General features: G+C 39.4%; 1 protein-coding gene across 1 annotated transcript in view; it reads left to right on the top strand.

Moving 5' to 3' along the window:
- Window positions 1-26,545, top strand: part of C8G (complement C8 gamma chain) — a 161,802-nt gene that overhangs the window by 118,359 nt on the left and 16,898 nt on the right. The window contains exon 5 of the mRNA XM_044066653.1: window positions 22,971-23,072. Coding sequence (XP_043922588.1) covers window positions 22,971-23,072 — 102 coding nt within the window. The remainder of the gene's footprint in view (window positions 1-22,970; window positions 23,073-26,545) is intronic.

Genomic DNA, 26,545 nt, shown 5'->3' on the forward strand with positions numbered 1-26,545 from the left:
TTGCTGAAGAGCTGAGTGGGCATGTGAAAAATTGAACAGTTTTGGAGGAGTTTTAAAACTGAATATAAATGGGAAGGATTTACACACGTAACAATGGATGCAATATTATATGGAACATATGAGGAAGAAAAAAAGTAAAACTGAAAATGGCACAATATTGTTTGTAGCAATCTGGAGATTATGGAAAAGACGTGGTGGGTTTCGATATGGTAAAAACTGAGATGATAAAGATTTGCTAGACGAAATAAAAAAGTTGTGGAAGAAAAGATGGAGGATATTTAAAGAAATGTTAAAGGACAGTTGATGCTAACTTAGAAAAATCTAATTTTTCGGTTTCTTTTCTTGAAATGATGCAAATGTAAATAACTGTTTTTTTTTCCTCTGTAGAGAACATATTCAGGTTTAGAAATAGTGAAACGAAACGATGAGATATATATTATGATGTGTAAATAAAACAGACAACTCCTACTTTTAAAATAAGTGCCATGGGATCTTTAACACCATCTAAGCTACTACTTATTCAGGTAGGTGGGACCTTAGTTTAACATCTCTTCTGATGGACAGCACACTAAGGAATGCAACATTCCTTTATGCTGCACTGTCAGTATTGGGGAATTAGTCTAAGTACCTGGTATGGGAATAGAACTCACAGCCTTTTAATCTTCCAGCACCAAAGGTGAGTGCACTGCCTGATGAGCCATGGACACTGAAATTTCATTATTTCCTGCATTTTCCTTTGAAACATGGGAAAAGGTTTTAGAAATAAATTTGAATCCTCCACTGTCCTGTTTTCAGTATATTTATAGAATGACTACTGGATCCGTCTCCGCTGCTAGTATTTCCTCACTCTTTGTTTTTGTCTTCTCTTCCAGCACCTGTCGGGGATAATCATATGTTTTAGTTTCAGTGAATAAAATCTTCTGAAAAATCCAAGATATAGTACCTTAAAATGAAGGCTCAATTCCTTGCACAGTATTATTGAAGGAAAGAAAGGCATACAACTCTGAAACAAAAAAAATCAATGCACCAATAAACCCTAGTCTCTTACAAGGAACAGACTGGATATATTTTTTAGATGAAAAGACAATAACTTAACAATAATGGGTCTCTGCCGATTCCTGTTCACTCTGCAGTTCATCTGAGTGCCTGCTATGTGCAGCCCCCATTTGCTGAAGTCTTCAGTTATTTGATTCTGTGTAGTCTGATAAAGAATTACTTATTTTAAAGATATCTTACTGTATTTACTGAGTTTTAGTTTCCAAACAGGCTGATGCAACTCTTCTTTGAGCTACCTTCACTGACCACCGTTTCTGCTTAGGCAACACATTAATATATTTGTCTGCAGTCCCTTCTTTTGCGTCATGTTTTTTTTTCTTTTTTACTGACTTTTTGCATTATAATTTCACTTCTATTGACCAATAATTGCTGGCATTATTAATTCTAATGATTCCCAGAGAGGAGCACTTCTCTTTAGATGCTTACAGCAATGCTGCTGTCTGGATTCCAGAGCTAAGCTGCCTTTGGAAAGGGAGTCTCTCTGGCTTATATTCACAAAAAAGTAGAAAACCACAGAAGAACCAACCAGCAGAATGTGAACAATCCAAAGGACACCAAGTTTATTGAAGTTAAGCGCTTTCCTCTCTATTACAGAGACTTCCTCAAAACAGTGTTGCACAAAAACCCAGCCAAATATATACCCACCCCTCAATTAGCCATTCAAAATTGCGCCAAAAATTTTAAAGCAATATATACACATCAAATTACAGCAGTAAAAATATTGCATGTAGCAAATACCAAAACTAAATAAAATATTGTAATATGTTAATAAATTATTAAATAAAATCCATATTAACTTTACTAACCTAAAATTCGATCAAGTTTTAAAACACTAGCAATGCTTATAGTTTCATTGATACCTGGGTAACAAGAAGCATTTAAAAACAATTGCCATCTCAATTCCATCATATCTTACAGATGTGCATTTGGATTTAATAATTTAAATTATTTATTTTAAATTAAATTTAAATTATTTAATAATTTATTAACATATTACAATATTTTATGGTAACATTGATTTAGTTTTGGTATTTGCTAAATGCAATATTTTTACTGCTGTAATTTGATGTGTATATATTGCTTTAAAATTTTTGGCACAATTTTGAATGGCTATTTGAGAGGTGGGTATATAATTGGCTGGCTTATAAAGATACCCGGTCTGCTTTTTTTCTTTTTTTTTTAAATCAAAGTCTTGAGACATAGGAGCTGTTCTTCCCTGGTGCTATACAGGAAGCTATATAGTAACATGAACTCTGTTTGCAATATGTTTGACATTACTTAAGACTTGTGATATACTGAACTTATAATGGTGACCTGGATGTATGACAGCTTTGATACTTATAGAACAGACACAGTGCCAACTAGGGACCTCATTATTCAATAACCAAATATTACCAAGGCTATGCCCACTTGAAGACTAAGAATATAAATAATGTACTTTTTAGACACGCCTTGAATTGTCCAGATAACAAGAAGGTCTTGTTCTGGATATTGTAACAAATACCTTTGAATCCAATGGACAGTGCCTGGATAGCAGGCTAGAGTTCCATGAAGGTATATGGCAAATTAGGATTGATGCTAATAGTTCTCCAGGCTTAAATGACATGATCTCTTTGAACAATCGACTTAAACTTAGGGCAGCTATGCCTTAAACTAGTAGTTTCTTATACTTAATAGCACCTCTTTTTTTGTATGCCTTAAAATTAAGCAATTTTTTGCAATATACATTACCGTACACTATTACACTTTCTTTATGTGTTATAACAAAGTTATTTTTAGATGTTTTTACGATTGCAATTATTTTTATGTACAATGTATTTAATGACATTGCATACCCTAATGTTTAGTCAATCTTCATTTAACTTGTACTGTATACATGTTTGCTTTGGTGTATTTTTACTTTAAATTGCTTGAGGTGCCCTTTTCAATTAATTTAAATGATTAATCATGTGACTGTTTGTGGCTGCTATATACTCTTTAACTTGTAAATTGTTTTTTAGTTCTGATGAAGTTCTTGTATTAATAGGGATCAAAGCACTTAACTCTGATTATTAAAACACGTTTTATCTGAATAAATATGCTTTGGACTCTGTCATTTTGGTGATGACTATATTATTTTGTCTTCTTTTGTGGTGGAGTGGACATAGCCTTGGTAATATTTGGTTATTGGTGTTTTTTACCTTGGCATACTCTCTCGTTGCTTGGTTCTTGGACCTCATTCCTTACTAATCTTGTGGGACAAGATGAGAGTTGTAGCTCTCTGTTTTACAGACTAATTGAAGTGATCTGGGTTTCAAGCTTGAAGACCAAATGCATCTGACCAGGCACAGACAATGGAATCCTTCTCATTTCCTGTCCAGTCAGGAATGTGAAGTTATTCATCCAAGTGTTTCCTGTCTTCCTCACCAGTTCACTCTTGACTATCCCAAATGGTTTAATTATGGAGGATTTCAGTATCTAGGGTGATAATGAATCAGCAGCTATTGTGAATTCATTTTTTCAGTGTTACAGCGAGAGTCAAGCTTGCCCAGACTGCTTTCACTGCAAGCCATATGAACGGATATTCACTTGCACAAGCAGCAGTGAGTTGCCATGTCTGCTTGGTGATGAACCCAGGGACATGGTCAGGCCATTGCCTGGTGTGTTTCAGCACAAAGTTTCCTCTTGTTAAATCTGTCTGGGTTTATCTTGTACAGAACTTAGAAAAATGGATTGTTAAGATATAATTCCTTTTTCTTTTTTCTAGGTCTTCTCCCTGTACCTCCTGACCATCAAGCTTTCTCCAGCACATTTTGTTCACCTGTAATGGATAACCACCAGTACAGAGGAGATAGACATCTGAAAGTGCTATTATTCAAGCAGCTATGTGGGTAGCTTGTGCCTCAATCCATGCCCCTCTTTCCACACTATTGCTTTGAAAAGGGAGTCATCATCTCTTCAGTCAAGTTAGTCTGCCTTTCCCTCGAGGAAATGCATGGCACCATATTCCTCTCCCAGCAGTCTACATCATGCTGGCCACAGGCATGGACTAATTTTTATGGCTCTAATCCTACCAATTGTTGGTTGATTTTACCATCAGTTTCATCACAGGACTCTACTATGCCCTCCCAGCATATGATTGTTCTGACTCTGACACACACACACACACACACACACACACACACACACACACACACACACACACACACACACACACACACACACACACACACACACACACACACACACACACACACACACACGCATGTCTCTGAAGGTTTTCATCGCTGGCTTGACAGCACTAAGTCCAGGTCCTCTTGGTACATCTCCCTCTGTATCATGCAAGCCTCTGTTTGCCTGGGAGCAATCAGCTGAAATAACTTCCTCTACTAGAATGCAGAGTGGGCTGCCCTCACTCCTGCTCACCTTCTCCCACCCACCTCTTCTAGTGCTAGAGCTGCTATTTGAACTTGGGTCATCTGGGTAAAGACTGGATTCCCAGGGTGGACCTCCTCCTATTTTCACTTCAGTGCTGAGAATCTTGGTGATCCTAAAGCCACCTATCATAAGGTGGCTTTGGATTCTGTTGTACCCTGCTTTGTCACACCATTCCTTTACTGGAACATATGAGATATAATATGACAGGGAGCAGCCTGCTCTCAGTAGGGGGGGACCCGATTGCTCTAGGACAAACTTAGACTTGATGACTATTATATTAAATACCAGTTAGATATTCTTATCCATGGAAATCCATGCAAAATATGTATGACCAGCTCAACCCTTCTTGTTGGTTAACAGACTGTACAGACCAGTATTTCTAATCAACAGAAGGCTTTTATTCCTTGGATTGAATGTTGCTGCTCATTTTATTTTTATTTATTTTTTTTGGTAGGTCAGATTGCTGATATGTGATAGGAAACTCTTTAATGATAATCAGAAGGCATTACAGTTTGCCAGCCAGATTTTGTAGTCCTTGGAGATACAGTGAATTTTATTCAGTAGAGCTTTAGGAGGTTGTGGACCTAAATAGGAAATTAAAATCTAACATCTGAGGTTTGGACTCCGGTACCATGATGGAGAACATTATTGTGAATGAGCTCCACCACTGGGGAATGGTTGAGCTTGAGTACCGTGTGGATGCTTGGTGGTCTGCAGGCATGGGAACAAAAACATACGGAAAGAATTATTTTTTTAAAGTTTGGGAGATTTATGAGATCACTCAGCTTTTAAAACTATATTATCGACTTGCGTGCACGGACGGGGAAAAATAAAGAAAATAATAATAAAGCAGTAAAACACTAAGCATTAAATCCTTCAAACAAGACTTAATACGACTGATTTACAGTTTTCTGCTGAACACATTATGCAACCATTACTTCATCAGATAACAAAAAGGCAATTTACATAACCAACATTTTAGTAAAGTTAATTTAAGTACCTAAAAAGTAACAAAAAACAAACAAAAAATAAAATATTTATTTTCTTTACCTTTCTTCTTTTCAAAATGCATTTTAAATTTGACAGAACCATTTAGACCAACTGATGTACAAGAATTCAGCTTCACCTGCCATTGTAACTCCAAATGATTCAAATCATCATCCAGGCCATCTCCTCTGCCAGCATTCCCTTGCTCAGTCAATGATGCAAAAAATAAACCTCCTATTGTTCTTGCATGCAATAAAATGTTATATAAAGCAATAACTGGACTTTTGTGCTTAATGGTGTAGCAATAATCATATATTAATTACTTAGTTTTGGAGGATTTTTCAACATAAAATGAATTGTGCTGTATACTGCTGCATATTTGTAATTATGCTAAATAACTGGCATATACTGTTAGCAGGACAGGAAGTCTTTGAAAACAAAGTCCAGTATTTATCAGTGGCACAACAGGTAACATTATTTGCTTTTGGTGCAGAAGGCTGTGGGTTCTATTCTCACACCAGGCACTTAGATTAATTTTCCAGTGTTGCCATTACAGTGCAGCATAAGGGGGTGCACTACTCCTGAGTGTGTCGTCCATTGTATGAGATGTTAAAACAAGGCCACATCTGCCTGAGTTGGTGGTATCTTAAGTGGATGTAAACATCCCATGGCACTTATAAAAAAGAGGGGATTAAATTCCCTGGTTCCTTAGCTAAATTTCCCCTAGTCAGCATAAATACTACCTCAGATCTCTCCTGAAGAGAGGCCTTTGGCCTAGTGAGACTAACCTGGCCAACAAGTATAAATAAATAAAATAAATTAGTTATTAAAGGTATACAAATTTTAACAGTATTTTCAAAAGAAAGAAGACACCACTGTTTACAACCACAGATGTCGGACATATAAATGCTTATTTATTTACTATTTTATTTATTGACATTTGTTTACTGGGAAACTCTAACTGGGTCCAAAGTACCCATTTTCAGTAGCCCAGGGAGAAAATCTCCAATAGCACACTTATATGCAATTATATAGTAGAAAAGAATATAAAAAATATAAAAAAATACATGTGTCAAGATGTATTACAGGTACAACTTAGATAAAGCATTTTGAGAGAAAAAAATAACGTTTTAATCCTTGCTTAGTGTTTTGCCATAATTTCAAGACTTACCTGTTACACTGCCGTATGTGGTGTGTAAAGTGCAGATTGGCATCCTTGTTAGATCTGCAATTTTATTCACCCACTGAGGTTTAATATTGATCTTTAACCCCAGTGACATCAATTAAGGGGAAAAAGTGAGAGGCATCCATAGACTTTAATAGACACAAGTTGGGCATGCGGAAAGAAGCATCCATTATAGTCTAAGATGTCAAAAGATATTTATCCTCCGATCTTAAGGATCATTCTGGAAGGTAGCTATGGAGGATGGACTTAAATGCCATGTAGGCAGTAGGTTTATTTATGAGTCTGTGGGCAGTAGAGAGTTGTAGAAAGCTAAGATAGTGTGGGAGTACAAGCCAGTTGAGAGATTGTATGGCAGTACAATGATGGGGATAATACTTTGCACTAACTGCAAATTTAGCAATTTTATTGTAACATGATTCAAGCTTTGATTTTTGTGAATTATAGAGATTAGTAAGAATAGGAGCTCCAAAAAGTAGGGATGGTAGTAGCTATGTAGTGGGAGGTGTAGTTATGGTAGAGCCATTTAAAAATGCTTAGGTATATAAAGAATCTCTAATTTCTGATGACTATTGTTTTATATTATTCTGAATATGGACATCAAATTTAAGATTTCCGTCTGTTATGACACCTAAGAGTTTGGTATAAAGGACAACTTCAATGTCTGTGTTATTCAGAGAAAATATTTTGAAATTTGTTTTGTCGAACGTTAGTGTTTTATGGGTAAATAGTAGGAGTCTTCTTTTTTGGGGGTTAAATAACACTTGGAAATCGGTAAGCCATATTTCAATGGATGTGAAAGCTTCTTGGGTTACCTGCTGAAGGTGATTTAGCCTATCTGAAGAAAAGAAAATAGAGAGTCATCTGCATATTGAATAGGGAGTCTTGGTAGGAAAATGTATGGAGGCTGTTGACAAAACCATTGAAAAGGGCATCTAAGATAGACCCCTGTGGGAATGCCCCATGGTGTTAGTTAAGTATGGTGAGAAGGAGTCTTGCCATTTTACAGACTGATGTCTATTGGATAGGTAAGTAAAAAAAACTCTGGACAGAGGGAGAGGAAAGACCTAGGTTAGAGAGTTGTGAATGGGAAACGGTATGAAGTGCCACTGGCAGATGGAAAAGTAATCGGTATGAAGTGCCACTGGCAGATGGAAAAGTAATGATGAGGCAAGTTTACCAGAGTCCCTAGCAGTACTGACAGAGGTAGTTGTACTATGGGCTGGTCTAAAGCCATGCTGGACAGAGGTTAACTTTTGATAATGAAGCAGATAATCTACTAATTGTTGATGTACACATTTTTGAGAGGGGGGAGAGGATTGCAATGGGGTGATAGTTAGATACCTCAGTGGAGTTTGCTCCTTTGGGGAGGAAAATGATGAATAACCTTTTCCTAAGTGCTGGGACATAGGAATCTGAGACAGATCTGTTAATTAGTATACTAATGGGATAGGCAATCGACTCTGCAGTAATTTTTAGATATTAACCTGGGAGGTTACCAGCAGAGATAGAGCTTGGTTTGAGTTTAAAGAGAAGATTTTTATGCAACCCGTTGAAACAGGCTGAAGAGTAAAATTATGACAGTTAGTGGTCTCTCTTTGGGTAGAGTCAGTTGAAGAAGAGACTGTGTGTAAAATATTTTTGTAGATTTAAGGTGAGGTTATAGTGGAGATTGAGTTTTGATGAAGAGGAAGGAAAGAGAATAACAGGAGACTAGTTTTAGAGGTAAGATTTGCTATACTGTCAATAAAGTAATTGTTAAATATAGTGGCAGTTTTCAAGGAAGAAATGTTGGGACATAGTGTGGGGTCTTTATTGGATGCAGGATTAAATAATGAGTTGATAGATACCCAGAATTATTTGGGGTTGTGTTTATGGTTACTTTGCAGACAAGTACAGAATATTTTTGCCCTTAGTTACTTCTTTGACTAAATTATAGAGTTGCTTATATTTCTGTAATAGGGTCTCGACTTTATTCTCAAGATATTCTTTCCTAGATTCATCCCTGTCAGACAGAATTGTTTGGTATGTTTTGATAGCCGTGGTGTATGACTGCATGTGGATCTTTTTGTATGGATAAGGGGCAAGACTGTTAAGGACATCCAGAAATGTAGCATTAAAATAATCGTGTCACATCTAGGGGGAGATATTTTAATATAAAGCAGTTCATATCTTTCAATATGCCAGTGAAAGATTATGGGTTAAAGATGGGTAGGTCACATGCTTTTTGTACAGGTGTTCTTTGGATATATGTGTTGTAACTCTGTGAGTACGGGCTGGTAGACGATCACTTAGAATATGAAGTAGAGAAAGTACAGTTTTGTACCTACCATAAATGTAGATGTTCGAGGATTCCCTTGCTGCAGTCCTGACAATTGGTTTTATAGTCCAGGCCCCAGTCGGCCACCAGAGAGAGTATAAGGCTGGGGCGGTCATGGCGCATATACTAGACTGCGCCAGGGACGTCCAGGTACACTACTGACCGCCATTTCCCGTCATTTTCTTTTCTTTCAGAAATGAATAGTTTGGTTTAAAGCCACTAGAAACCACCTTTAGCATAAAGGAAGGATTAGCACGCAATGTAATGATACTCCTTATGGAAAATCAAAAGGGCTCTACCTTATAGAGAAAATCAACTCAGACACCTCTTTTAGGTAAATAGCCAACAGAAAAGCAGTCTTCCAGAGTAATAGCCAATTCAGACCAGCAGTATTCAGCAGGCTCAAAGGTTGAGTTTTTCCAACACAGATATTGAAGGCCCACCTCAAATTTAGGCTTGAAATTCCAAATTTCTGCTGTTGTCAATAAAAAAAATCTCTTCCATTTTTTTCTGCACTCTCTCCTAGTACTAGGGCCTTAGCTTCTTCATCATTTAAAACTTGTTGTTGAGAGAGCTGAGACCTACATTCTTCACAGAATATGCCAAGCCTGTGAGATGGAATCAGAGGTAAAAGGCCATGGAGCTTTTTACAAGACTCCTTAGAAGTGTACCAGTGTTGAGCCAATCTGTTTCCAATCATAAATCATCTTGGTCTGGTCTGTCTGTCCTGTCTGACCTTTGAAGAGGAGTTTGAAAGAAAGAGGGTGGAATTGGAAGGGTTTTTCCACAGAGCAGACAGAGCATCCACTTCCAAGCTGTTGTGCAATACTTTGGCAGCTGGTGGTTTAGTGGAGAAGCGAACAGATCTGGGTCTGGTTCCCCATGACTTCCCCAATTTCTCTGTGCTCCTGGCAGAAACCTTGCCTGAAGAGTCAGTTGCAGGCTTAGCGCAGTCTCCCCCATAAAATCATTGCTTGCCTGCAGGGAGAGAATGTTGATGTACCACATGACAGTTGTGTTCTGTCTGTCAGAATCAACACCTGCTGGAAGAAAAGTAACCATCAATGCAAACTGGACTGCTAACATCTCCTTCATGTTGATATGTAGATGCTGTAGTCTCTGGCCACTTGTCTTGTATCCCATCCACTTTTTGAGCAAGCTCCCTCCCCAAGCAGTGAGGCATCTGTCGACTGATGAGATAGTTGATGGAAGTAAAGTGACAGACTTTTTGTTTGTCCGGGGTTAAAAGCCATCTGCTGTGCTGTATTCAGTAAGCACATGTCTTGAGAGGGTAACTAGACTGGACTTTATTTCGTTCTACAGAATACCCTAGGCATCTTAGCACTGCTATGACATATTCCAGATGCTGTAGAAGGTGTTCTTTTTGAGCAGAATCAATCAGGCGTCAAGTAAGGATAAATTTGAATGCCTTGAAAGCCTGAAGTAAGCTAATCACTGGGGAGAACCCCTTCTGACACAGGGACTGGCTGAATAGCCCTTATCTGGTGGAACTGAGAAAACTTGTTTTGAGCCTCTTTTTTCTTGTGAGGAGGAACATCTGGCATGCCTTTGAAAGGGGGGGTGTGTGTGGAAATAAAATCTGTAAATTGATGAAGAATGATATCCAGCACCCATCTGGTGATTAAATCCCACAATCTTCCTCCCAATAGGCTGCACCTGCAAAAATCTTTAACAGTCTGCATAGACTTACTTTGTCCCTCATTTTTCTTTTAAACTGCTTCCACAGGCGTCCAAACAACACACATCAGACTGTAAAGGGCCAAAAATCCTGAATTAACATGCTCAGCTAAAAATTCTGATCTTCACATGCATGTTCATAAGAACAGAACTCACTGCAAAGAATACTACCCACTTGTTCAGACATGACCCAAATCCAGCAATTCTTTACACTCAATACCTTCTTCTCAAAAAGCATCACCTTAGATTTTTGTGAAAGAAGGAGATAATCTGATATTTCAGCATATGAAATTGACAATTCAACCCTCATGGCTAGAGTGGAAGAAGTACTATCTTTTCCACCCCCACCTATCCTATCCTTTCCCCTTTTATCCGAGGGTACAGTTACACAGTTTTTACTTTACAGAAGCTTTTAACTTTTAAACCTTTCTGGGTCCGCTCCTAAACAAATGCTTATGAGCTTATGAAATTTATATGCTATAATACCTATATAATACAACTATCAGGCTAGGCAGGGGAGGAGGCAAGGGATCAGGGTTCAGAGAAAAACATCATCCAACACATCCACAACCACAGGGAATAGCTAAATAGCTAAGGGCCTATGCTGGGGCAAAATTCTAAAATCCCTGGCCTTTTTTGTCAAAGTTAGAGTCTTCCCTTAAAGTGCTCCCTCATGGTCCTCATAGTTCTGAAAATGAAAAGAAAAAGGAAAAGAGGAGGGATCAGAATCAGAAAGGTCAGAATCAGAATCAGAAGAAAGAGAGAAAACTCAAAGTAGTCTTCTCACACAGACTGACTCCTGTTCCACTGTTCCAAAACTATACATACCCTGGTCCTGTTCCACCCTAGGCGCACCTCTAGGAACAATCTTCTGCCCTCTCTCTAATCAAATTATCTTCATATGTTAGAACAGTTACCTGAGAAGCCCCCTCAGCCTGGCCTACTCCTGAGGGGGATCCTGTAACAGTGTAAAGTATCTGCCCTGAGACCAGAGACCGGCGTCCAGCTCTCTGGTCTGGTATCGGGCTGGGGCGGGCTTTACTCCTACCCAATTGTCAGGACTGCAGCAAGGGAAGACGAAGAACATCTGCTTTTGGTGAAATTACTGGGAAATTATTCTAGAATCCAGTCAAGGATGGAGGATTGATTGATATTTTTGTATATCTTCTTTTTTTGGGTTATGTAACATTTGGAATTGGTAAGCCATATTTCAATGGATGTGAAAGCTTCTTGGGTTACCTGATGAAGGTGTTTTAGACTATCTGAAGAAAATAAAATAGCAGAGTCATCTGCATATTGAATTAGGGTGCATTGGCAGGAATAAGTATGGAGGCTGTTGATGAAAACATTGAAAAGAAGGGTACCTAAGATAGACCCCTGGGGGAAATGTTGGTTTGGAGATAAGTTGAGAAAATTCAAAGAGATGAATACTAGTAGAGGAGAAGTCATTGTTAAATTTCCCCAGTTGACACTGACATCCTCTATATAGTTATTTCAATGGTAATAGTATTGGATAACCAGGAGAAGATATCTTTGCGAACTGGTATATTGGGACCTGGGGGAATGTACAGTAGCATTATGCACAGGCTTTTTGTTTTGCTAATTTTTAAAAAGGTGATGAGTATTTCTGCACTGGGAAAATTTGGTATAACATTGGAGTAGGTAGAAAGGTTGTAGTAGTGGGAATGAATAATGCAATTCTTCCTCCTTTTTATATAATCTGTCTGCTGTAACTGTATTATAGACAGGGGGTAGAATTTCAGCGTCTTTTATATTAGGTTTGAGAGAGGTTTCTGTGGCAGCTAGGATTCTGAGTTATGTTGGGTTTCCAGACATGAAAGTCTAAGATTTTGTTGCAGATGCTTTGTAGATTTAGTGTAACTAGTTTTAAATTTTTATTGTAGAATATGGTTGTTGATGGATAGGTGGGATCAGGATTTGGATAGATATCATCAGACCTGGTGATGAGGGAGAAGTAAACAGAATTTAGTTTAGTTTTGAAGATGTATTGCTGATGGTGTGTTGTTAGTATTTTTAGTCCTGGAGAATGTGAGAGGGTTAGGTCAAGCAGACCAGTAGAGATGCCAGATTAACTTGTAACTAAATTAGCATTTGAATTTTTTATGTTTTTTTTTTTTTTAGTTATCTTGCAACATATGCAAGTATGCAGCAGAATAGTGTGAATTTTTATTGTGTTGCTACAAAATCAATTTATAATACACCAAACATTTTCTTATATGCAGATGGGTATTCTTAGGTGAGCTGATGAGTGCTCCAGTTCACAATCATCAACTGCAGGCTCTTGATGTCAGCTCTGACACCAGTGAAGTGGTTGCCAAAGAATAACACCACCAGCACAGAACACTAAGACTGACTACTGGAGATGAGTCTTTTATATGAAAGTGTGTCACCAACCCTGGCTGAGTGGGTTCTGTCTTTAAATCATTTAGCTATTCAATGTGTTATATAGGAGTTTATATTCAACTATGCAATTATTTCTATAATGTTATAGTGAGAATAGTATCAACGTCCTTGACATATCTCAGACTTACCCTCTTCCAGTACTTCTGTGACTTCCTCAAAGAAATTTATCAGGTTAAATAGGTTAGAGCTACCATTCACAAGTGCTAAATTAATTTGGTTCCTGGGCTTCAAAGGCACCAATACCCTTAATTATAAGTTTCACAATTATGTGTTCCATTATTTTACAAATGGTACTAGGAAGGCTAATTGATCTGCACTTCCTAGAGTCTGTGGTAGATTTGCCACTCCAGGTATTCTCCAGGCTTCTGGTATCTCACTGAGAGGTTAAGGTTGAATAGTTTTCTGAGGAGGTCAGTGAAGCAGTGTTTCATACTCAGATGGAAACAATCTACTATGTTTTCTGGACACAGTATTTTTTGTTCTGCAGTGGGATTTTAAGTCTTACTCAGAGGCAGTCTTATGGGCTGGTCCTGACTGAATATGAGGGGGCAAAAACTGGTAGGAAGGGGAGAAGTTTTAAGTAAACTCATCAGAAAGTATATTTCTAATTTCCTCAGGGTCAGCGAGGGAGGTGCCATTGGATATAAGTTCATAGCAGTGTTGTCTCTTGTTCCTGAGATTTCTGCAACGGTTAAAGAATGCTTTGCAGTTGTCTTTGAATACTCTAGCTGCATTCAGTTCATATCATTTGCCTCAGCTCTTTATTTACCCTACTGAGGTCACTTTTAGTGAGGAGAGATCACCATAGGGGATAGTTTTTTTTAAATTTGGTATTGAATTTATAGTAGATAGGGACAGATGTAATAATGTGGGGATTTAGGCTGGAGTAGATATTAGTAGCATAAATCATGGGTCAATATTACATCCTTAAAGAGGCATTCTATCGAATGCCTTTTCATTGACCCTTAAAACTTGGACTATCATAACAGCGAACGGCCACATCAGCGATTTCTTTCCCTGGGAAAGAAATTGCTTGTCCTGAAAAGAAGAACACATCACTACAAACATTACAAAGTGGGTGGTCTAAATATACCAACTCCAAGATTGCACTATAGTGGGGAAAACGGCAAACTAACAAGGATGGCCAAGCGATTTCTTTCCCAGGGAAAGAAATTGCTGATGTGGCCGTTCGCTGTTATGACAGTTCATGTTTTAAGGGTCGATGAAAAGGCGTTCCATGGAACGCCTCTTCAAGGACATAATATAGACTCTAAATCATAACTATAGCTAGTTCATCAAATACCCAGTGCAGATCCCCAAATGATGCCTTCTTCAGCTCAAAGATGAGGAGGAAAAAAAGTCTTCTTGTGGCTGAAGACCAAAAAAAAAGCTGTTCTTTTTGAAACTATAGGAAGCTGCTTGCTACTAATATAACAAAAGCAATGAAGCCAGCACATGAAAGTTCTTACTTTATTAGCAGCTAAAACAACAGACTCTCAAGTCAGCAAGCCTCCTCAGTGATATAACACAAACTTAACCTCCACCATTTTATATATTTGCCACTGCCCATTGTTGCTGTGTCCAGCAGATGTTTGTGAACCATGCAACTTTCAGTCTGGTTTGGGTACTAATGTGACAAGCTGTTTGCTACAGTTAAATCACCACACACACTGAGCACTTCAACACTTCACCTCTGACTGCTTATGCAGCATCAACAGCTGGTACTCCAATCCCCCAACATTGGCATCTACCAATCATGGTCCTTGACAACCTATGCCCAGGCCAGCCACCCCCTTTGCTCACCCTACTTATGGCTCTGTTTTAAGTAGTGCCTTTATCCATGTGTTTTTCTTGGGTCAGGAGTGCCTAAAACTCATAAGGTCATCAACTAGCTGTATCTTGTTCGGATACTGGCTTTGAATAAGTCCCTGAAACCTGACAGATTTTAACGCATGCAAGTCTGGGTTTTTAGAGAGAATATTGTACATCACAGTATGATAATGTCCAGGAACCTTTATGTGTACTTGCTAGTTAGGATCAAACCAAGTAGGTTTGTGTTTATAGTATATCTGATTGATAAAATTTGTTTTGATGAACTCTAGGAAATGTTGTACATACATGCATGTATTTCTAGTTTTTTTATAGGCAATTACAATAACTCATAGGGACTGTATTAAATTCAGTAGGTGATTTGATAAGGTAGGTGTCATAGGCTCCAGGAGTCATTGACAGTGTTCTGTAGTTGTCAGTCATATAATAAACTATTTCTAAATATCAGAATAGGCAGGAGATGAGGGCTGTTAACTTGTACAATGAATTGTGAGATGATAGTTTCTGAATTAATATGGATACTTCTCTCTCGGGCCACACCTCAATGGAGAGTCGAAATTAGTGGTAAGTATTAAACACAGGTAGCGAGAGAATGTTGTTGTTGGATTGGAACCGTGCTTCAGTAACTATACAAATATGGGTATTTTCAAGGATCATAAAGGCTTTTACAGCAGAAAGCTTTTTGTCCAGGCTTCTAACATTGAGCAATGCCACACTGATATTGGTCTGATTGGAATTTGCTAGGCTGAGTGGTGTAACACACAGTAATACTGCCTACAAAGACACTATGAGGGATGAATGATATTACAGTCAATATGTGGCCCTGAGGAGACAGGTCCAGGTCATTCTTACTGAAATAGGTAGGACTATCCGCCATCTTCTTCCATGCTAACATGCACTGGACCCTCCTTGAATGACACCAGTTACCGAATCCTCATCATCATCATCTTTCAGCTGTTCCCGATAGGGGTCGCCACAGTGGATCATCTGTTTCCATTTCTTCCTGTCCTCTGCATCTTGCTCTGTCACACCAACCACCTGCATGTCCTCTCTTCACCACATCCATAAACCCTATCTTAGGCCTTCCTCTTTTCCTGTTACCTTTTACCTTCATCCTTAGCATCTTTTTCCCAATATACTCTGCATCCCTCCTCAGCACATGTCCAAACCAGTGTAAACTTGCCTGTCTGGCTTTGTCTCCAAACCTTCCAACCTGGGCTGACCCTCTAATATACTTATTCCTGATCCTGTCCACCCTCATCACACCCAGTGCAAATCTTAACATCTTTAATTCTGCCACATCCAGCTCTAAATCCTGCCTTTTTGTCAGTGCTACTGTCTCCAACCCATATAACATAGCTGGACTCACTAGCCTCTTGTAGACCTTCCCTTTCACTCTTACTGGTACTCGTCTGCCATAAATCACTCCTGACACTCTTTTCCATCTACTCCATCCTGCCTGTACTCTCTTCTTCACCTCTCTTCCACACTCACCGTTACTCTGAACTATTGATCCCAAGTACTTAAACTCATACACCTTCACCACCTCTACTCCTTGCATCCTCACCATTCCTCTATCCTCCCTCTCATTCACACACATATATTCTGTCTTAGTCCTGCTGACCTTCATTCCTCTTCTCTCTAGAGCATATCTCCATCTCTCCAGGGTCTCCTTCACCTATTCCTTACTCTCACTACAGATCACAATGTCATCTGCAAACATCATAGTCCACGGGGACTCCTATCTGATCTCGTCTGTCAACCTGTCCATCACCATTGCAAATAAGAAAGGGCTTAGAGCTGATCCTTGATGTAACCCCACCTCCATCTTAAATGCATCCGTCACTCCCACCTCAGACATCACCTCTATCACACTACCCTCGTACATATACTGTACCACTCTTACATACTTCTCTGACACTCACGATTTCCTCATACAATACCACAACTCTTCTCTAGGCACCCTGTCATATGCTTTCTCTAAGTCTACAAAAACACAATGCAACTCCTTCTGACCTTGTCTGTATTTCTCCATCAACACTCTCAGAGCAAACATTGCATCTGTAGTGCTCTTTCCCGGCATGAAACCATACTGCTGATCACTAATCATCATGTCCCTTTTTAACCTAGCTTCCACTACTCTTTCCCATAACTTCATGCTGAATCAGTTGTTTTTATGCTTATATTATGACTTCAGTTACACTGATGGTAGGATACTGCTCAAAACTATCCACTTTCCTGCCTCTAATACAGATGAGGGCAGCTTGACCACATTCATTTTTTATGTCTTCCAAGAAGGAACATGAAAGGCCATTCACTCCCACATCTGCAATCACTAGGTTGCGTGCATGTTTGGGATGAAGGTATCTAAGTGTTTTGCTGACACTGCAAATGCTGGCAGCTCAGAGACAGCTGACTCTATTCTTATCTTAGCTCAGCCTGGTGAACAGTGCATTACTATGTCTAGCCATTGATTAACCCATGGAAAGGGTGTTATCATGTACATTAGTATACTGAGGCACTCTCAGGGTCATTCTCATGCCATTTAGGTTACCTATACTTGTAAAGGAAATATTAGTGAGTTTGGGGGTGTTTTTCTTTATATTGTTGAGGGCTGGGCATAGTATTACATTTTTTTGTGGTTGGTGGGGGTCTGGGAAGCTTTGGTAAGAGTTTACTTAGTGCCTCATCATAAGTAGGTTTTGCACAGATGGTGTAAAGCAGTGTTGTTGTTGCACAGTGTGGAGCTGTGGGTGTGCACTGGTAGCCACGGTAAATGTAGGATGTGAGAAGGTTGCCTCCAGTTTAAATTTGTTGCTACATCTTTCACATGTGTATTCATTCACTGGTAATGATAGTGGGTTGTCAGTGAGCATAAGAGTTCAGAGATAATCATTTCAAATGTCAGGACCAGCTAGAGCTACTCCCGAAATACAGAGACTGAATGGCCAAAAGGTTGGACTTGTATTTAGCAAGTCCAAGATGCAATTTCTCAGAATATTAGTTTTTCCCTAAGGTATGGCGATCTTGGAGTTGGTATATATAAGTTTGGTGGTGTGGGGTCTCCTCCCTCCTGCAAAAATATGTTTACTGGAGGAGAATGATTTTCACGATTCACTATTCTCCTGTGCTTTCGGTCTTTTATTTGGCTTTTCAGCACTTAGCATTTCGACTGTTGACATTTCAATAGAGAACCCAGTTCATAAGCTGCCTCACACAACATAATATTAGGAACATGACAAGAGAAGGCTCTGGGCAGACTGTGGTCTGATGGTGTCTAGTAAACTGATGTGGAGTTGGCAGAATTAGATTCAGAGTAATATGCTGGTTAAGATACAGTAGTAGTTGCTTAAATAATTTCTAGAGTGTCAGCTGACAGCGTAAGATGCAGCGAACATTGTATGGGTATCCTACTTTATTTTTTTCAGCAGTTGCTACTTTGTATCATAACTTCCTTTTGAAACAACTGTAGAAATCCTGTAATCTCTTATCTACTGTCCTGAACTGGTTTCCCAACCAAGTTTCACAATGACTGGAGAAAAATGACTTCTGTTTTACATTCTCATCTTGTTCTTCTCAGGGTTATCTTCTGGAGAGTGGGATTCCTCTGGGCTCCATTTATGGCCCATTGTTATATGCAGCTTATACACTATCATTTGGAGACAGAACTACAGCTCTGTCATCTGGTGTGTTGCGCAGCTCCCCTAACTGTGGTCCCCCTCATGAAGTTGAGCTGTCAAAAAAAAAAAAACTCTCCTTATGATTACACCATGAGCAATTCACAGGGTGGAATCCCAGTGTGGCATCTGATATTGTTTAGCAGTTTGAACAAAATGCTATGAATCACAAAGTCAATGAAGATTTTATTCATTAGAAGTCACAGTATCCTTGTGGCTTCATAAATCAATACCTGTACTGCACTCCTGCATCATAAGCACTTACGGATCGCATCCCTTAAAATCCGAACCCAGAATGTCCAACCCCTTCTCAGTGGCATAGTTCCAGCTCTGCATGAAAGTGTCATTTGAAGAACTGAGCTATTTACTGCAGTTATGATGACAATACTCGAGGTATACCTGTTTTTCTACCTGGAGCATGTGACTACTACATCTTCTCTGAAAAGAAGCATGGATTGCGTTCCTAGCTGGAGGACATGAGAAAACTATTTAAAGTTCAGCCCTTTCAAGAAAGAGGCTTTGATCATGCATATAATTTCAACAAAACACAAATTAAAGGTCATGCTGCTAAATGCTAGGAGTCTAAACATGAAATTGCACTCATTGCAAGCATTCCTAACCCTGGAAAATGCTGACATCTGTGCAGTCACAGAAACCTGGTTCAAAGCTGCAGAGAGCACTCCAGCTTTACCTGGTTACTCATCCTATCATACATTCAGACCACAAACTGTGGGCAGTAAAGCCAAAGGAGGTGGAGTTTCAATATATATTAAAGACATACACACCTCCGGGCTGGTCAAACAGGATGATGCACAGGAAACACTCCAGTTGCAGTTAACCATAGGCAAGACCCCTACTCAAATCATAGCTTGTTGCCGGGCCCCAAATCTGACACAAGATGCCTAATCTGTCTATTTGGACCTGTTCGAATGTATCAAGATTCAACCTTTTACCCTGATCCTGGGTGACTTTAACTTCCCAAACATAGACTGGAAGAACTACTCATGCCAGAACAGAAATGCCCAGAGATTCCTTGATTTTGTTAATGCAAATACCTTGGAACAGCTAGTCGATACCCCCACAAGAGGTGATAATATCTTGGACTTGGTATTAACCAACATGAGTAACGATTGCAGCATCTCAATAGTTCTCTGGCAAGATCTGACCACAAAGTGATCACTTTTGAAGTCACCACCTCCCCCATCCCCTCCCTAGTTAGGATCAGACATAAAAAGTTCTCCAAAGCTGATTACAGCCTCCTGAGGGATGGTATAAACAGCTTCACAGCCTTCTCCCCCTCTGTATGGACTGGGACCAAGTCCAAAACTACACCAAAGCACTATACAAGCATTTATATAGATGCATGGAATCAGGAATACCCGACAGGACTAAATCATCCTCCGTAAGAAAGAGTAAACCTATCTGGTGGACATCTGGAATAAATAAACTCTATAACAAAAGAAAAAAATTGCTGTCCAGGACCAAGAAGGAGAAGATGCCCATTTGGAAGCTATCTCTCCTTAGCCTAAACAAGCAAATAAGAGCACTAGTGAAATCCTCCAAAGCAAACTTCGAGTCCAAATTGGCCACATCTACTAGAGACAATCATAAGGACTTCTTCACATATGTCCACAACTTCAAAGAAAGCACCCAGATCTGTTAAAAACTGGTGGGCAAGGACACTACATATACAAATGCTGTAGATATAGCAAACTTGGTGGCTGACAGATTCAGTGAAAACTTTACCCCTCTGTCCCCTCATCAGTAAATCAGGACATCCCCAGTACCACCCCCCTTTCCCTTATATCTAGGGAACAGGTCATCACTGCTCTCTCAAAGGCAGAAAGTACAGCCTCCATGGGACCCGATAACATCCCAGGCTGCATCCTATGTGAACTCAGGCAGGAACTTGCAGCACCATTAGGCACCCTAGTCAACCAATGCCTGAGTACTGGCTTCATCCCAACTGAGTGAAAGACAGCCACTATCATCCCTTTACACAAAGGTGGAGTGTCCACCGATCTGGGAAATTATAGACCCAACAGCCTAACTAGCCTGATCTGCAAGGTCATAGAACAGATTATCATGGACCTCATTAACAAGGACATTAGCAACCTCTATTGATCCCGCACAGTTTGGCTTCGTCATGGAGAGGTCATGTCTACACAATTTGGTCGACTTGTTTGAGACAGTCACCAAAGCCATGGACGAGGGGAAGACAGTGAACACCGCCTACCTTAACCTGGCCAAAGCCTTTGACACTATTTCCCACTCAGGCATAATAGATAAACTCTCTCAACTAGGCATCATGCTTTTATCCTATGTATTGTATCTGTAACAGTGCTTTAACTTGATTACTGTAACAGTTTTTCTGTATGTATGTAGCTTTTCTCCCAAGGCCTCTGCTGAAAATGGACAAGTATCCAGTCTTACTATCCCAGTCAACAAATGTAAAATAAATAAATAAATAAATAAAAATAAATGTTACCAGATGGGTAGCAAACTGGCTCACTGATAGAACCCACATAGTCAAAATAGGGAAGCCACCTCAAGGAGTAGACCCGTAATAAGCAGCATACCCCAGGGTTTGGTCTTGGGACCTCTGTTATTCGGGATATACTTTTCTGAGGTACAGGCCAAAACCAGTGGGCTATGGCTGACTAAGTTTGCAGATTACTGCAAGCTGGGTGCTGTCATCAATTTCCCTAGTGATGTGGACATCCGCTAAGAGGATCTCACTCAGACAAATGACTGGTGCCAGAAACATGGCCTCAAGCTGAATACCAAAAAATGCATCATCATCCCCTTTGGTGAGAGTGACGTCCCCACAAATTATCACATTAATAACAACGTCCTAAGCACTCAGTCAGTCATGAGGGATTTGCACACCCAGGTTGATAGCAACCTGTCTTTTGACTACCATGTTGCTTCCATTGTATGGAAAGCCTTCTACATGGCCCACCTCAAAAGTAAGGGTATCTCATCCAGGGACATAACATCCCTGTATTCTTCTCTTATAAGGCCCATTATCGAGTACAATGCCCCTTTCAGCATGTACCTCGCAAAGCACATGCAACAGCTGGAGAGACCACAGAGGTTCTTCACCAGGAGAATCCAGGGCCTCAAACATCTACCATATACAGATAGGCTAAAAGCCCTATCCCTCTACTCAGTTTCATATACAGACTCCTCAGAGGTGACCTATGTCTGGCATACAAGGCGACCACGGACCCCACCTTTATGGGACTGCTGCATATCCGCAAGTCAAGCTCCACTCAAGTAACCTGCACGTGCGGCCTCAGCCTGGTCTGTGACATCAACAAGACTTATTGGCAGGACAGATTTGCATCCCAGAGACTCCCCCATCTATGTAATAGACTCTGTCTCCACATCAAGTAGAGTACCTCTTTACCCCTTTTTAAGTGCAAACTGGATAACTGGAGGGAAACAGAAAATATACCCCTGTGATTCCACCCGTGTCCCTGCTGGACAGGGGCAATGGGTGCTGATTTGTCTAAACATGGGCTAAATTCTTAGCTAAGCTTATAAGGGCCTCAGGACCAATAGCCTAGTAACCTCCTATGATAACACTTCACTTGTCCTCTTCTTTATGCCTCAGCCATATTATTATATATGTATTAGGCAGGAATGGTGTCTAATGTGTGAAACTTTGGACAGGTACTCAAAGGGTTTTCAGTGGAGCCTTGAAATAAATTATTAGAGGCAGTTATTTTGTTGACCCTATCTCTGTCAGCAAAGCATTTAGATTCTCCCATTTCCTTTAGGATTCACACTTAAAAGTAGTCTTAAAAAAATCAAATATCTTTTTAATGCGTGTTTTGGCTTGAAATCAGTTTTACTGCTAAATATTTAATGCATTTTACTGAAAAACACTGCATGAGTCTTATTCAACTTTATACATTATTACAGCTTTGATACATGTTTTACTAGAAACAATAATTAAAGGTTTAATACAGCTTTTACACTTCACATCTCTATTGCATATTTACTGAAAAAAAACAGGTATAGGTTTATATACAGCTCTTGACATAAAGATGCTGGTCAACATCTGTATATAATAAAAGCAAGATTATGAATGAAATTCAAATTTTTACAGTTTTCTTCATGTTTACAGTTAAATTTTACTCCTATTGCCTAAAACTATTAGCATTTTACTGCAGCATAAATATTCTGTGCACTGTTTCTTTTTTACTTGTGTTTTGTTGCGCTGCCTACCAGTGTCATATTATTTTAAATTATCTTCTACTGTAATTATCTTTACAGTTTAATCTGTTTTATTGTACTTTAAGTATGAGTTATTTAAAGTAGAATTACGACTGTTCAGCTTAAGTAAAACTAAACCCTTGTTTATTCACAGGGCGGAATCCCAGTGTGGCACCCGATATAGTTCAGCAGTTTGAGCAAAATGCTATGAATCAGAAAATTAATGAGGATTTTATTTATTACTTTCCCAAATATGGTAAGGCACCTTTATACCTTTCTGAAGATTGCATAGTGTCATGGCATATAAATAAACTTTTGCCTAAGATGCAATAACTATTAGAACTCAAAGAAAAGCATGACTCATTTCACATCTTAGGATGTTTTTATAAGTGATAAGGGCTGGCGTAGGTGTATAGGTTATAGATGAATACTAGACTTGCTACCATTGCAGGACATTTTAAGTCTAGATAAATTCCCTTTCAATTGGGTGAATCAAACCCTATACTTTGTGATTGTGAGCTAAAAACTTTAAATATTATACCGTCCTCAACTGCAAATTTAAAACTGGCATAAAGGTTCTTACGTAAATACTAGGCAATTAATCTGCAGACTGTTACAAGCCTAACAGATAATTAGATACTAAGCAGAGGTCAGAATTAAACCTTGTACCTTGTGTCTTTGAGTTGAAGATACTAACCATTATACCAACCCATTCTCTTGTGTAGGACATGTAAAAAGGCCCAGCTTTATATTCTGATACTAGTTCCAGCTATTGTGTTGATAGAACTACTACCCTGTGTAGTTACTCATCACTAGGGTTGCCACCTTTTCAACTGCCCAAAGTGGGACATTTTTGATACAAAATTCAGATTTTGCAGGCCGAAACATACCCACAGCCAGTACAAAGACAGAACTTCACTTTTTTGCCTAAATAAAAGCTTATTCTTGTAGTATTTTAGTTGCTTATTGTTTCTTATAACATTTAGGTGTATCAGGTACAGAATAACTGTTTAATGCAACTATTACATAAAATATAGAAAAAATTTTCTCCTAAAATCTCAGGACATTTGCCATTTTTACAATTGTTTTGCAGGACACAACTGTCCAAAGCGGGACTGTCCCTCACAAATTGGGACAGGTGGTAACCCTACTCATCACCCACAAATATTTCCCTAGCTACAGATTAACAACAAAGTAGCATATTTTATGTGGGGAGAACAGGGAGCCCCGCAATGCTTGATGAACACTTTGCTTATGGCAGGTCTTGATGGACGGGATTTACCAGTGAGGCGGCAGACAGAGAACTCTAACAGAAAAACAGAGAGGACCTCATGTGCTGTTCATTAAGGAGTTATAATGATGGCTTTGGCTGTAGGAACAGTTACTGAAAAGTCTTTGGATTTCTGGCATATTTTCTGTCCCAAGGTAATTAGCTGGTATGGCACTGGTGAGTAAAACCCTTACCCTGACCCCAAATGACCCAGTTTTAATTATGAGCTTGGGCAATGGGAAATATAAGAATAATGAGGTAGGTCCTGCTTGTACTGCTTTAGGGGAAGTGGAAAGATGAGGGACATGCAATTGGATACTAGTTTGTACAGTGAAATCTCTCTTGGACATTGGAAAATCCCAGAGATGCTTGCCCTCATAGGTGAAGTGTTTGACGGGACATCTCTTGCAGAAGTAGGAGAAATGCCCTCGTTTAAGCCCACTGCACATCATCTATTGGGGAGGATGCAGCCACGCAAAAAGGGGAATTGCTACAGACAAGCTAAAATACCCTGTTCCCTGGGGATTGGAATGGCACCACCGCTGCCTTTTACACTAAAAAGGAATGAATGAACCCCTTAAAGTGGAACAGCCTTACAAGACTTTCTGCAGATATATAGAGCTGAGTATATTTTTCTGCATTATACTGTATTATAGAGCTAAATTGTTGCTTAGATATCTGTTGTCTTAGTGTTCTGCAAATATACAGAGATCAGTATATATTTTTTGGGTTTTATAATTTGCACTCTGATTCCTCACATCTCTGTTGAAACTGGTTTCCCCACTCCCCCCTCCCTGTTTTTGGTTGTAGTTTAAATTTGGTGGCTTTTGCAGTGCCCGCCCCACTGTAGATTTGATCTAGGACACTCCCCCAGTCCCATATATTTACCGCATTCTACCTAATAAACCCTTTCTGCACTTGCTTTTAGTCCTTTTTAATTTAATTACATTTTTTCAAACTGTGTGTGGACTAATATTGCTACATACTCAAGTGTGCCAGCTTGCACTGCATGTGAATTGTTTTTACTACTGTTTTTGCAACTTTTCTGAAAAAAAAAATTGTAAGCCTGTTTCCTACCTTTCCTGTAATTAGTGTTCCAGATACAGATTTGCTGTATCCAGGACTATTTGTAAGCTTCTGAGCCCCCAAGCCTTTCTGTGTTGGAGGGAAGCCTTCTAGCTTATCAGTGGGAGTGGTAAGCACTAGGTAACCTGTCTACCACATAAGGAGTGGTTCTGGCCCTGAATTTGTAGTTATTGGCCATTTGGGCGGTCTTCCATCTCTCTCAACTTTCTGATTTGAAGGCCTGCATTTGCACTTGTTTCTGTCCTGTAACTCCTGGGCCCATCTCATTTGCTCACTCAAAAAAAAAAAAAAAAAAAAAAAAAAAAAATCTACTTTTACTGTATTTGTGTTTCTTCCTACTTTATTTTGCTTTTGCGTCATCTTAAAGGTACTCAATTGTATTTATTACTGCTTGGTGTAACTCATTCTAAGCCTTTTAGTTTAAGCACTTGGGCTTCAGACCAGTTGTTTTACATTAGGAAGGTTTGTGGTCTGCACTGTGGTGGCAGGACAGGTAGCTTACATCCTTCTAAGTTGGGAACTGCTGATTGAGGGCTCAGTGTCTGTTATTCTAAAAGTGTATTAATTCTGTTTTAAGCACTTGGGCTTCAGGCCAGTTATTTTACATTAAAAGGGTTCGTGGTCTGCACTCTTGTGGGAGGAGAGGCTGGACTCTGCCCTTCTAGCTGGGAATTTCTGGTTAAAGGCTTATAGTGCCTGCATATCTAAACTGCTTCTTACTGAAATTGGTACACCTTGTTTGCTGTAGCATAGACTAGATCCAGGCCTGCTGAATCTAGCTTTGTTTTTTATAACCTGAGCACTAATCCAGGCATTCTTTAAAGTATTCAATTGTATTTATTACTGCTTGGTAGTAACTTGATTAAAGTGTAGCTATCATTCTAAGTCTTTTGGATTAAGCACTTGGGCTTCAGACCAGTTGTTTTACATTAGGAAGGTTTGTGGCCTGCACTGTGGTGGCAGGACAGGTAGCTTACATCCTTCTAAGTTGGGAACTGCTGATTGAGGGCTCAGTGTCTGTTATTCTAAAAGTGTATTAATTCTGGTTTAAGCACTTGGGCTTCACGCCAGTTGTTTTACATTAAGAAGGTTTGAGGTCTGCACTGTAGTGGCAGAACAGGTAGCTTACATCCTTCTAAGTTGGGAACTGCTGATTGAAGGCTCAGTGTCCGTTATTCTAAACGTGTATTAATTCTGGTTTAAGCACTTGGGCTTCAGGCAAGTTATTTTACATTAAAAGGGTTCGTGGTCTGCAATCTTGTGGGAGGCGAGGCTGGACTCTACCCTTCTGAGCTGGGAATTTCTGGTTAAAGGCTTATAGTGCCTGCATATTTGAACTGCTTCTTACTGAAATTGGTACACCTTGTTTGCTG

This window comes from Protopterus annectens, chromosome 3.part1, assembly GCF_019279795.1.
Source record: "Protopterus annectens isolate FY-2018-M chromosome 3.part1, PAN1.0, whole genome shotgun sequence".
In the NCBI taxonomy this organism is placed as follows: domain Eukaryota; kingdom Metazoa; phylum Chordata; order Ceratodontiformes; family Protopteridae; genus Protopterus; species Protopterus annectens.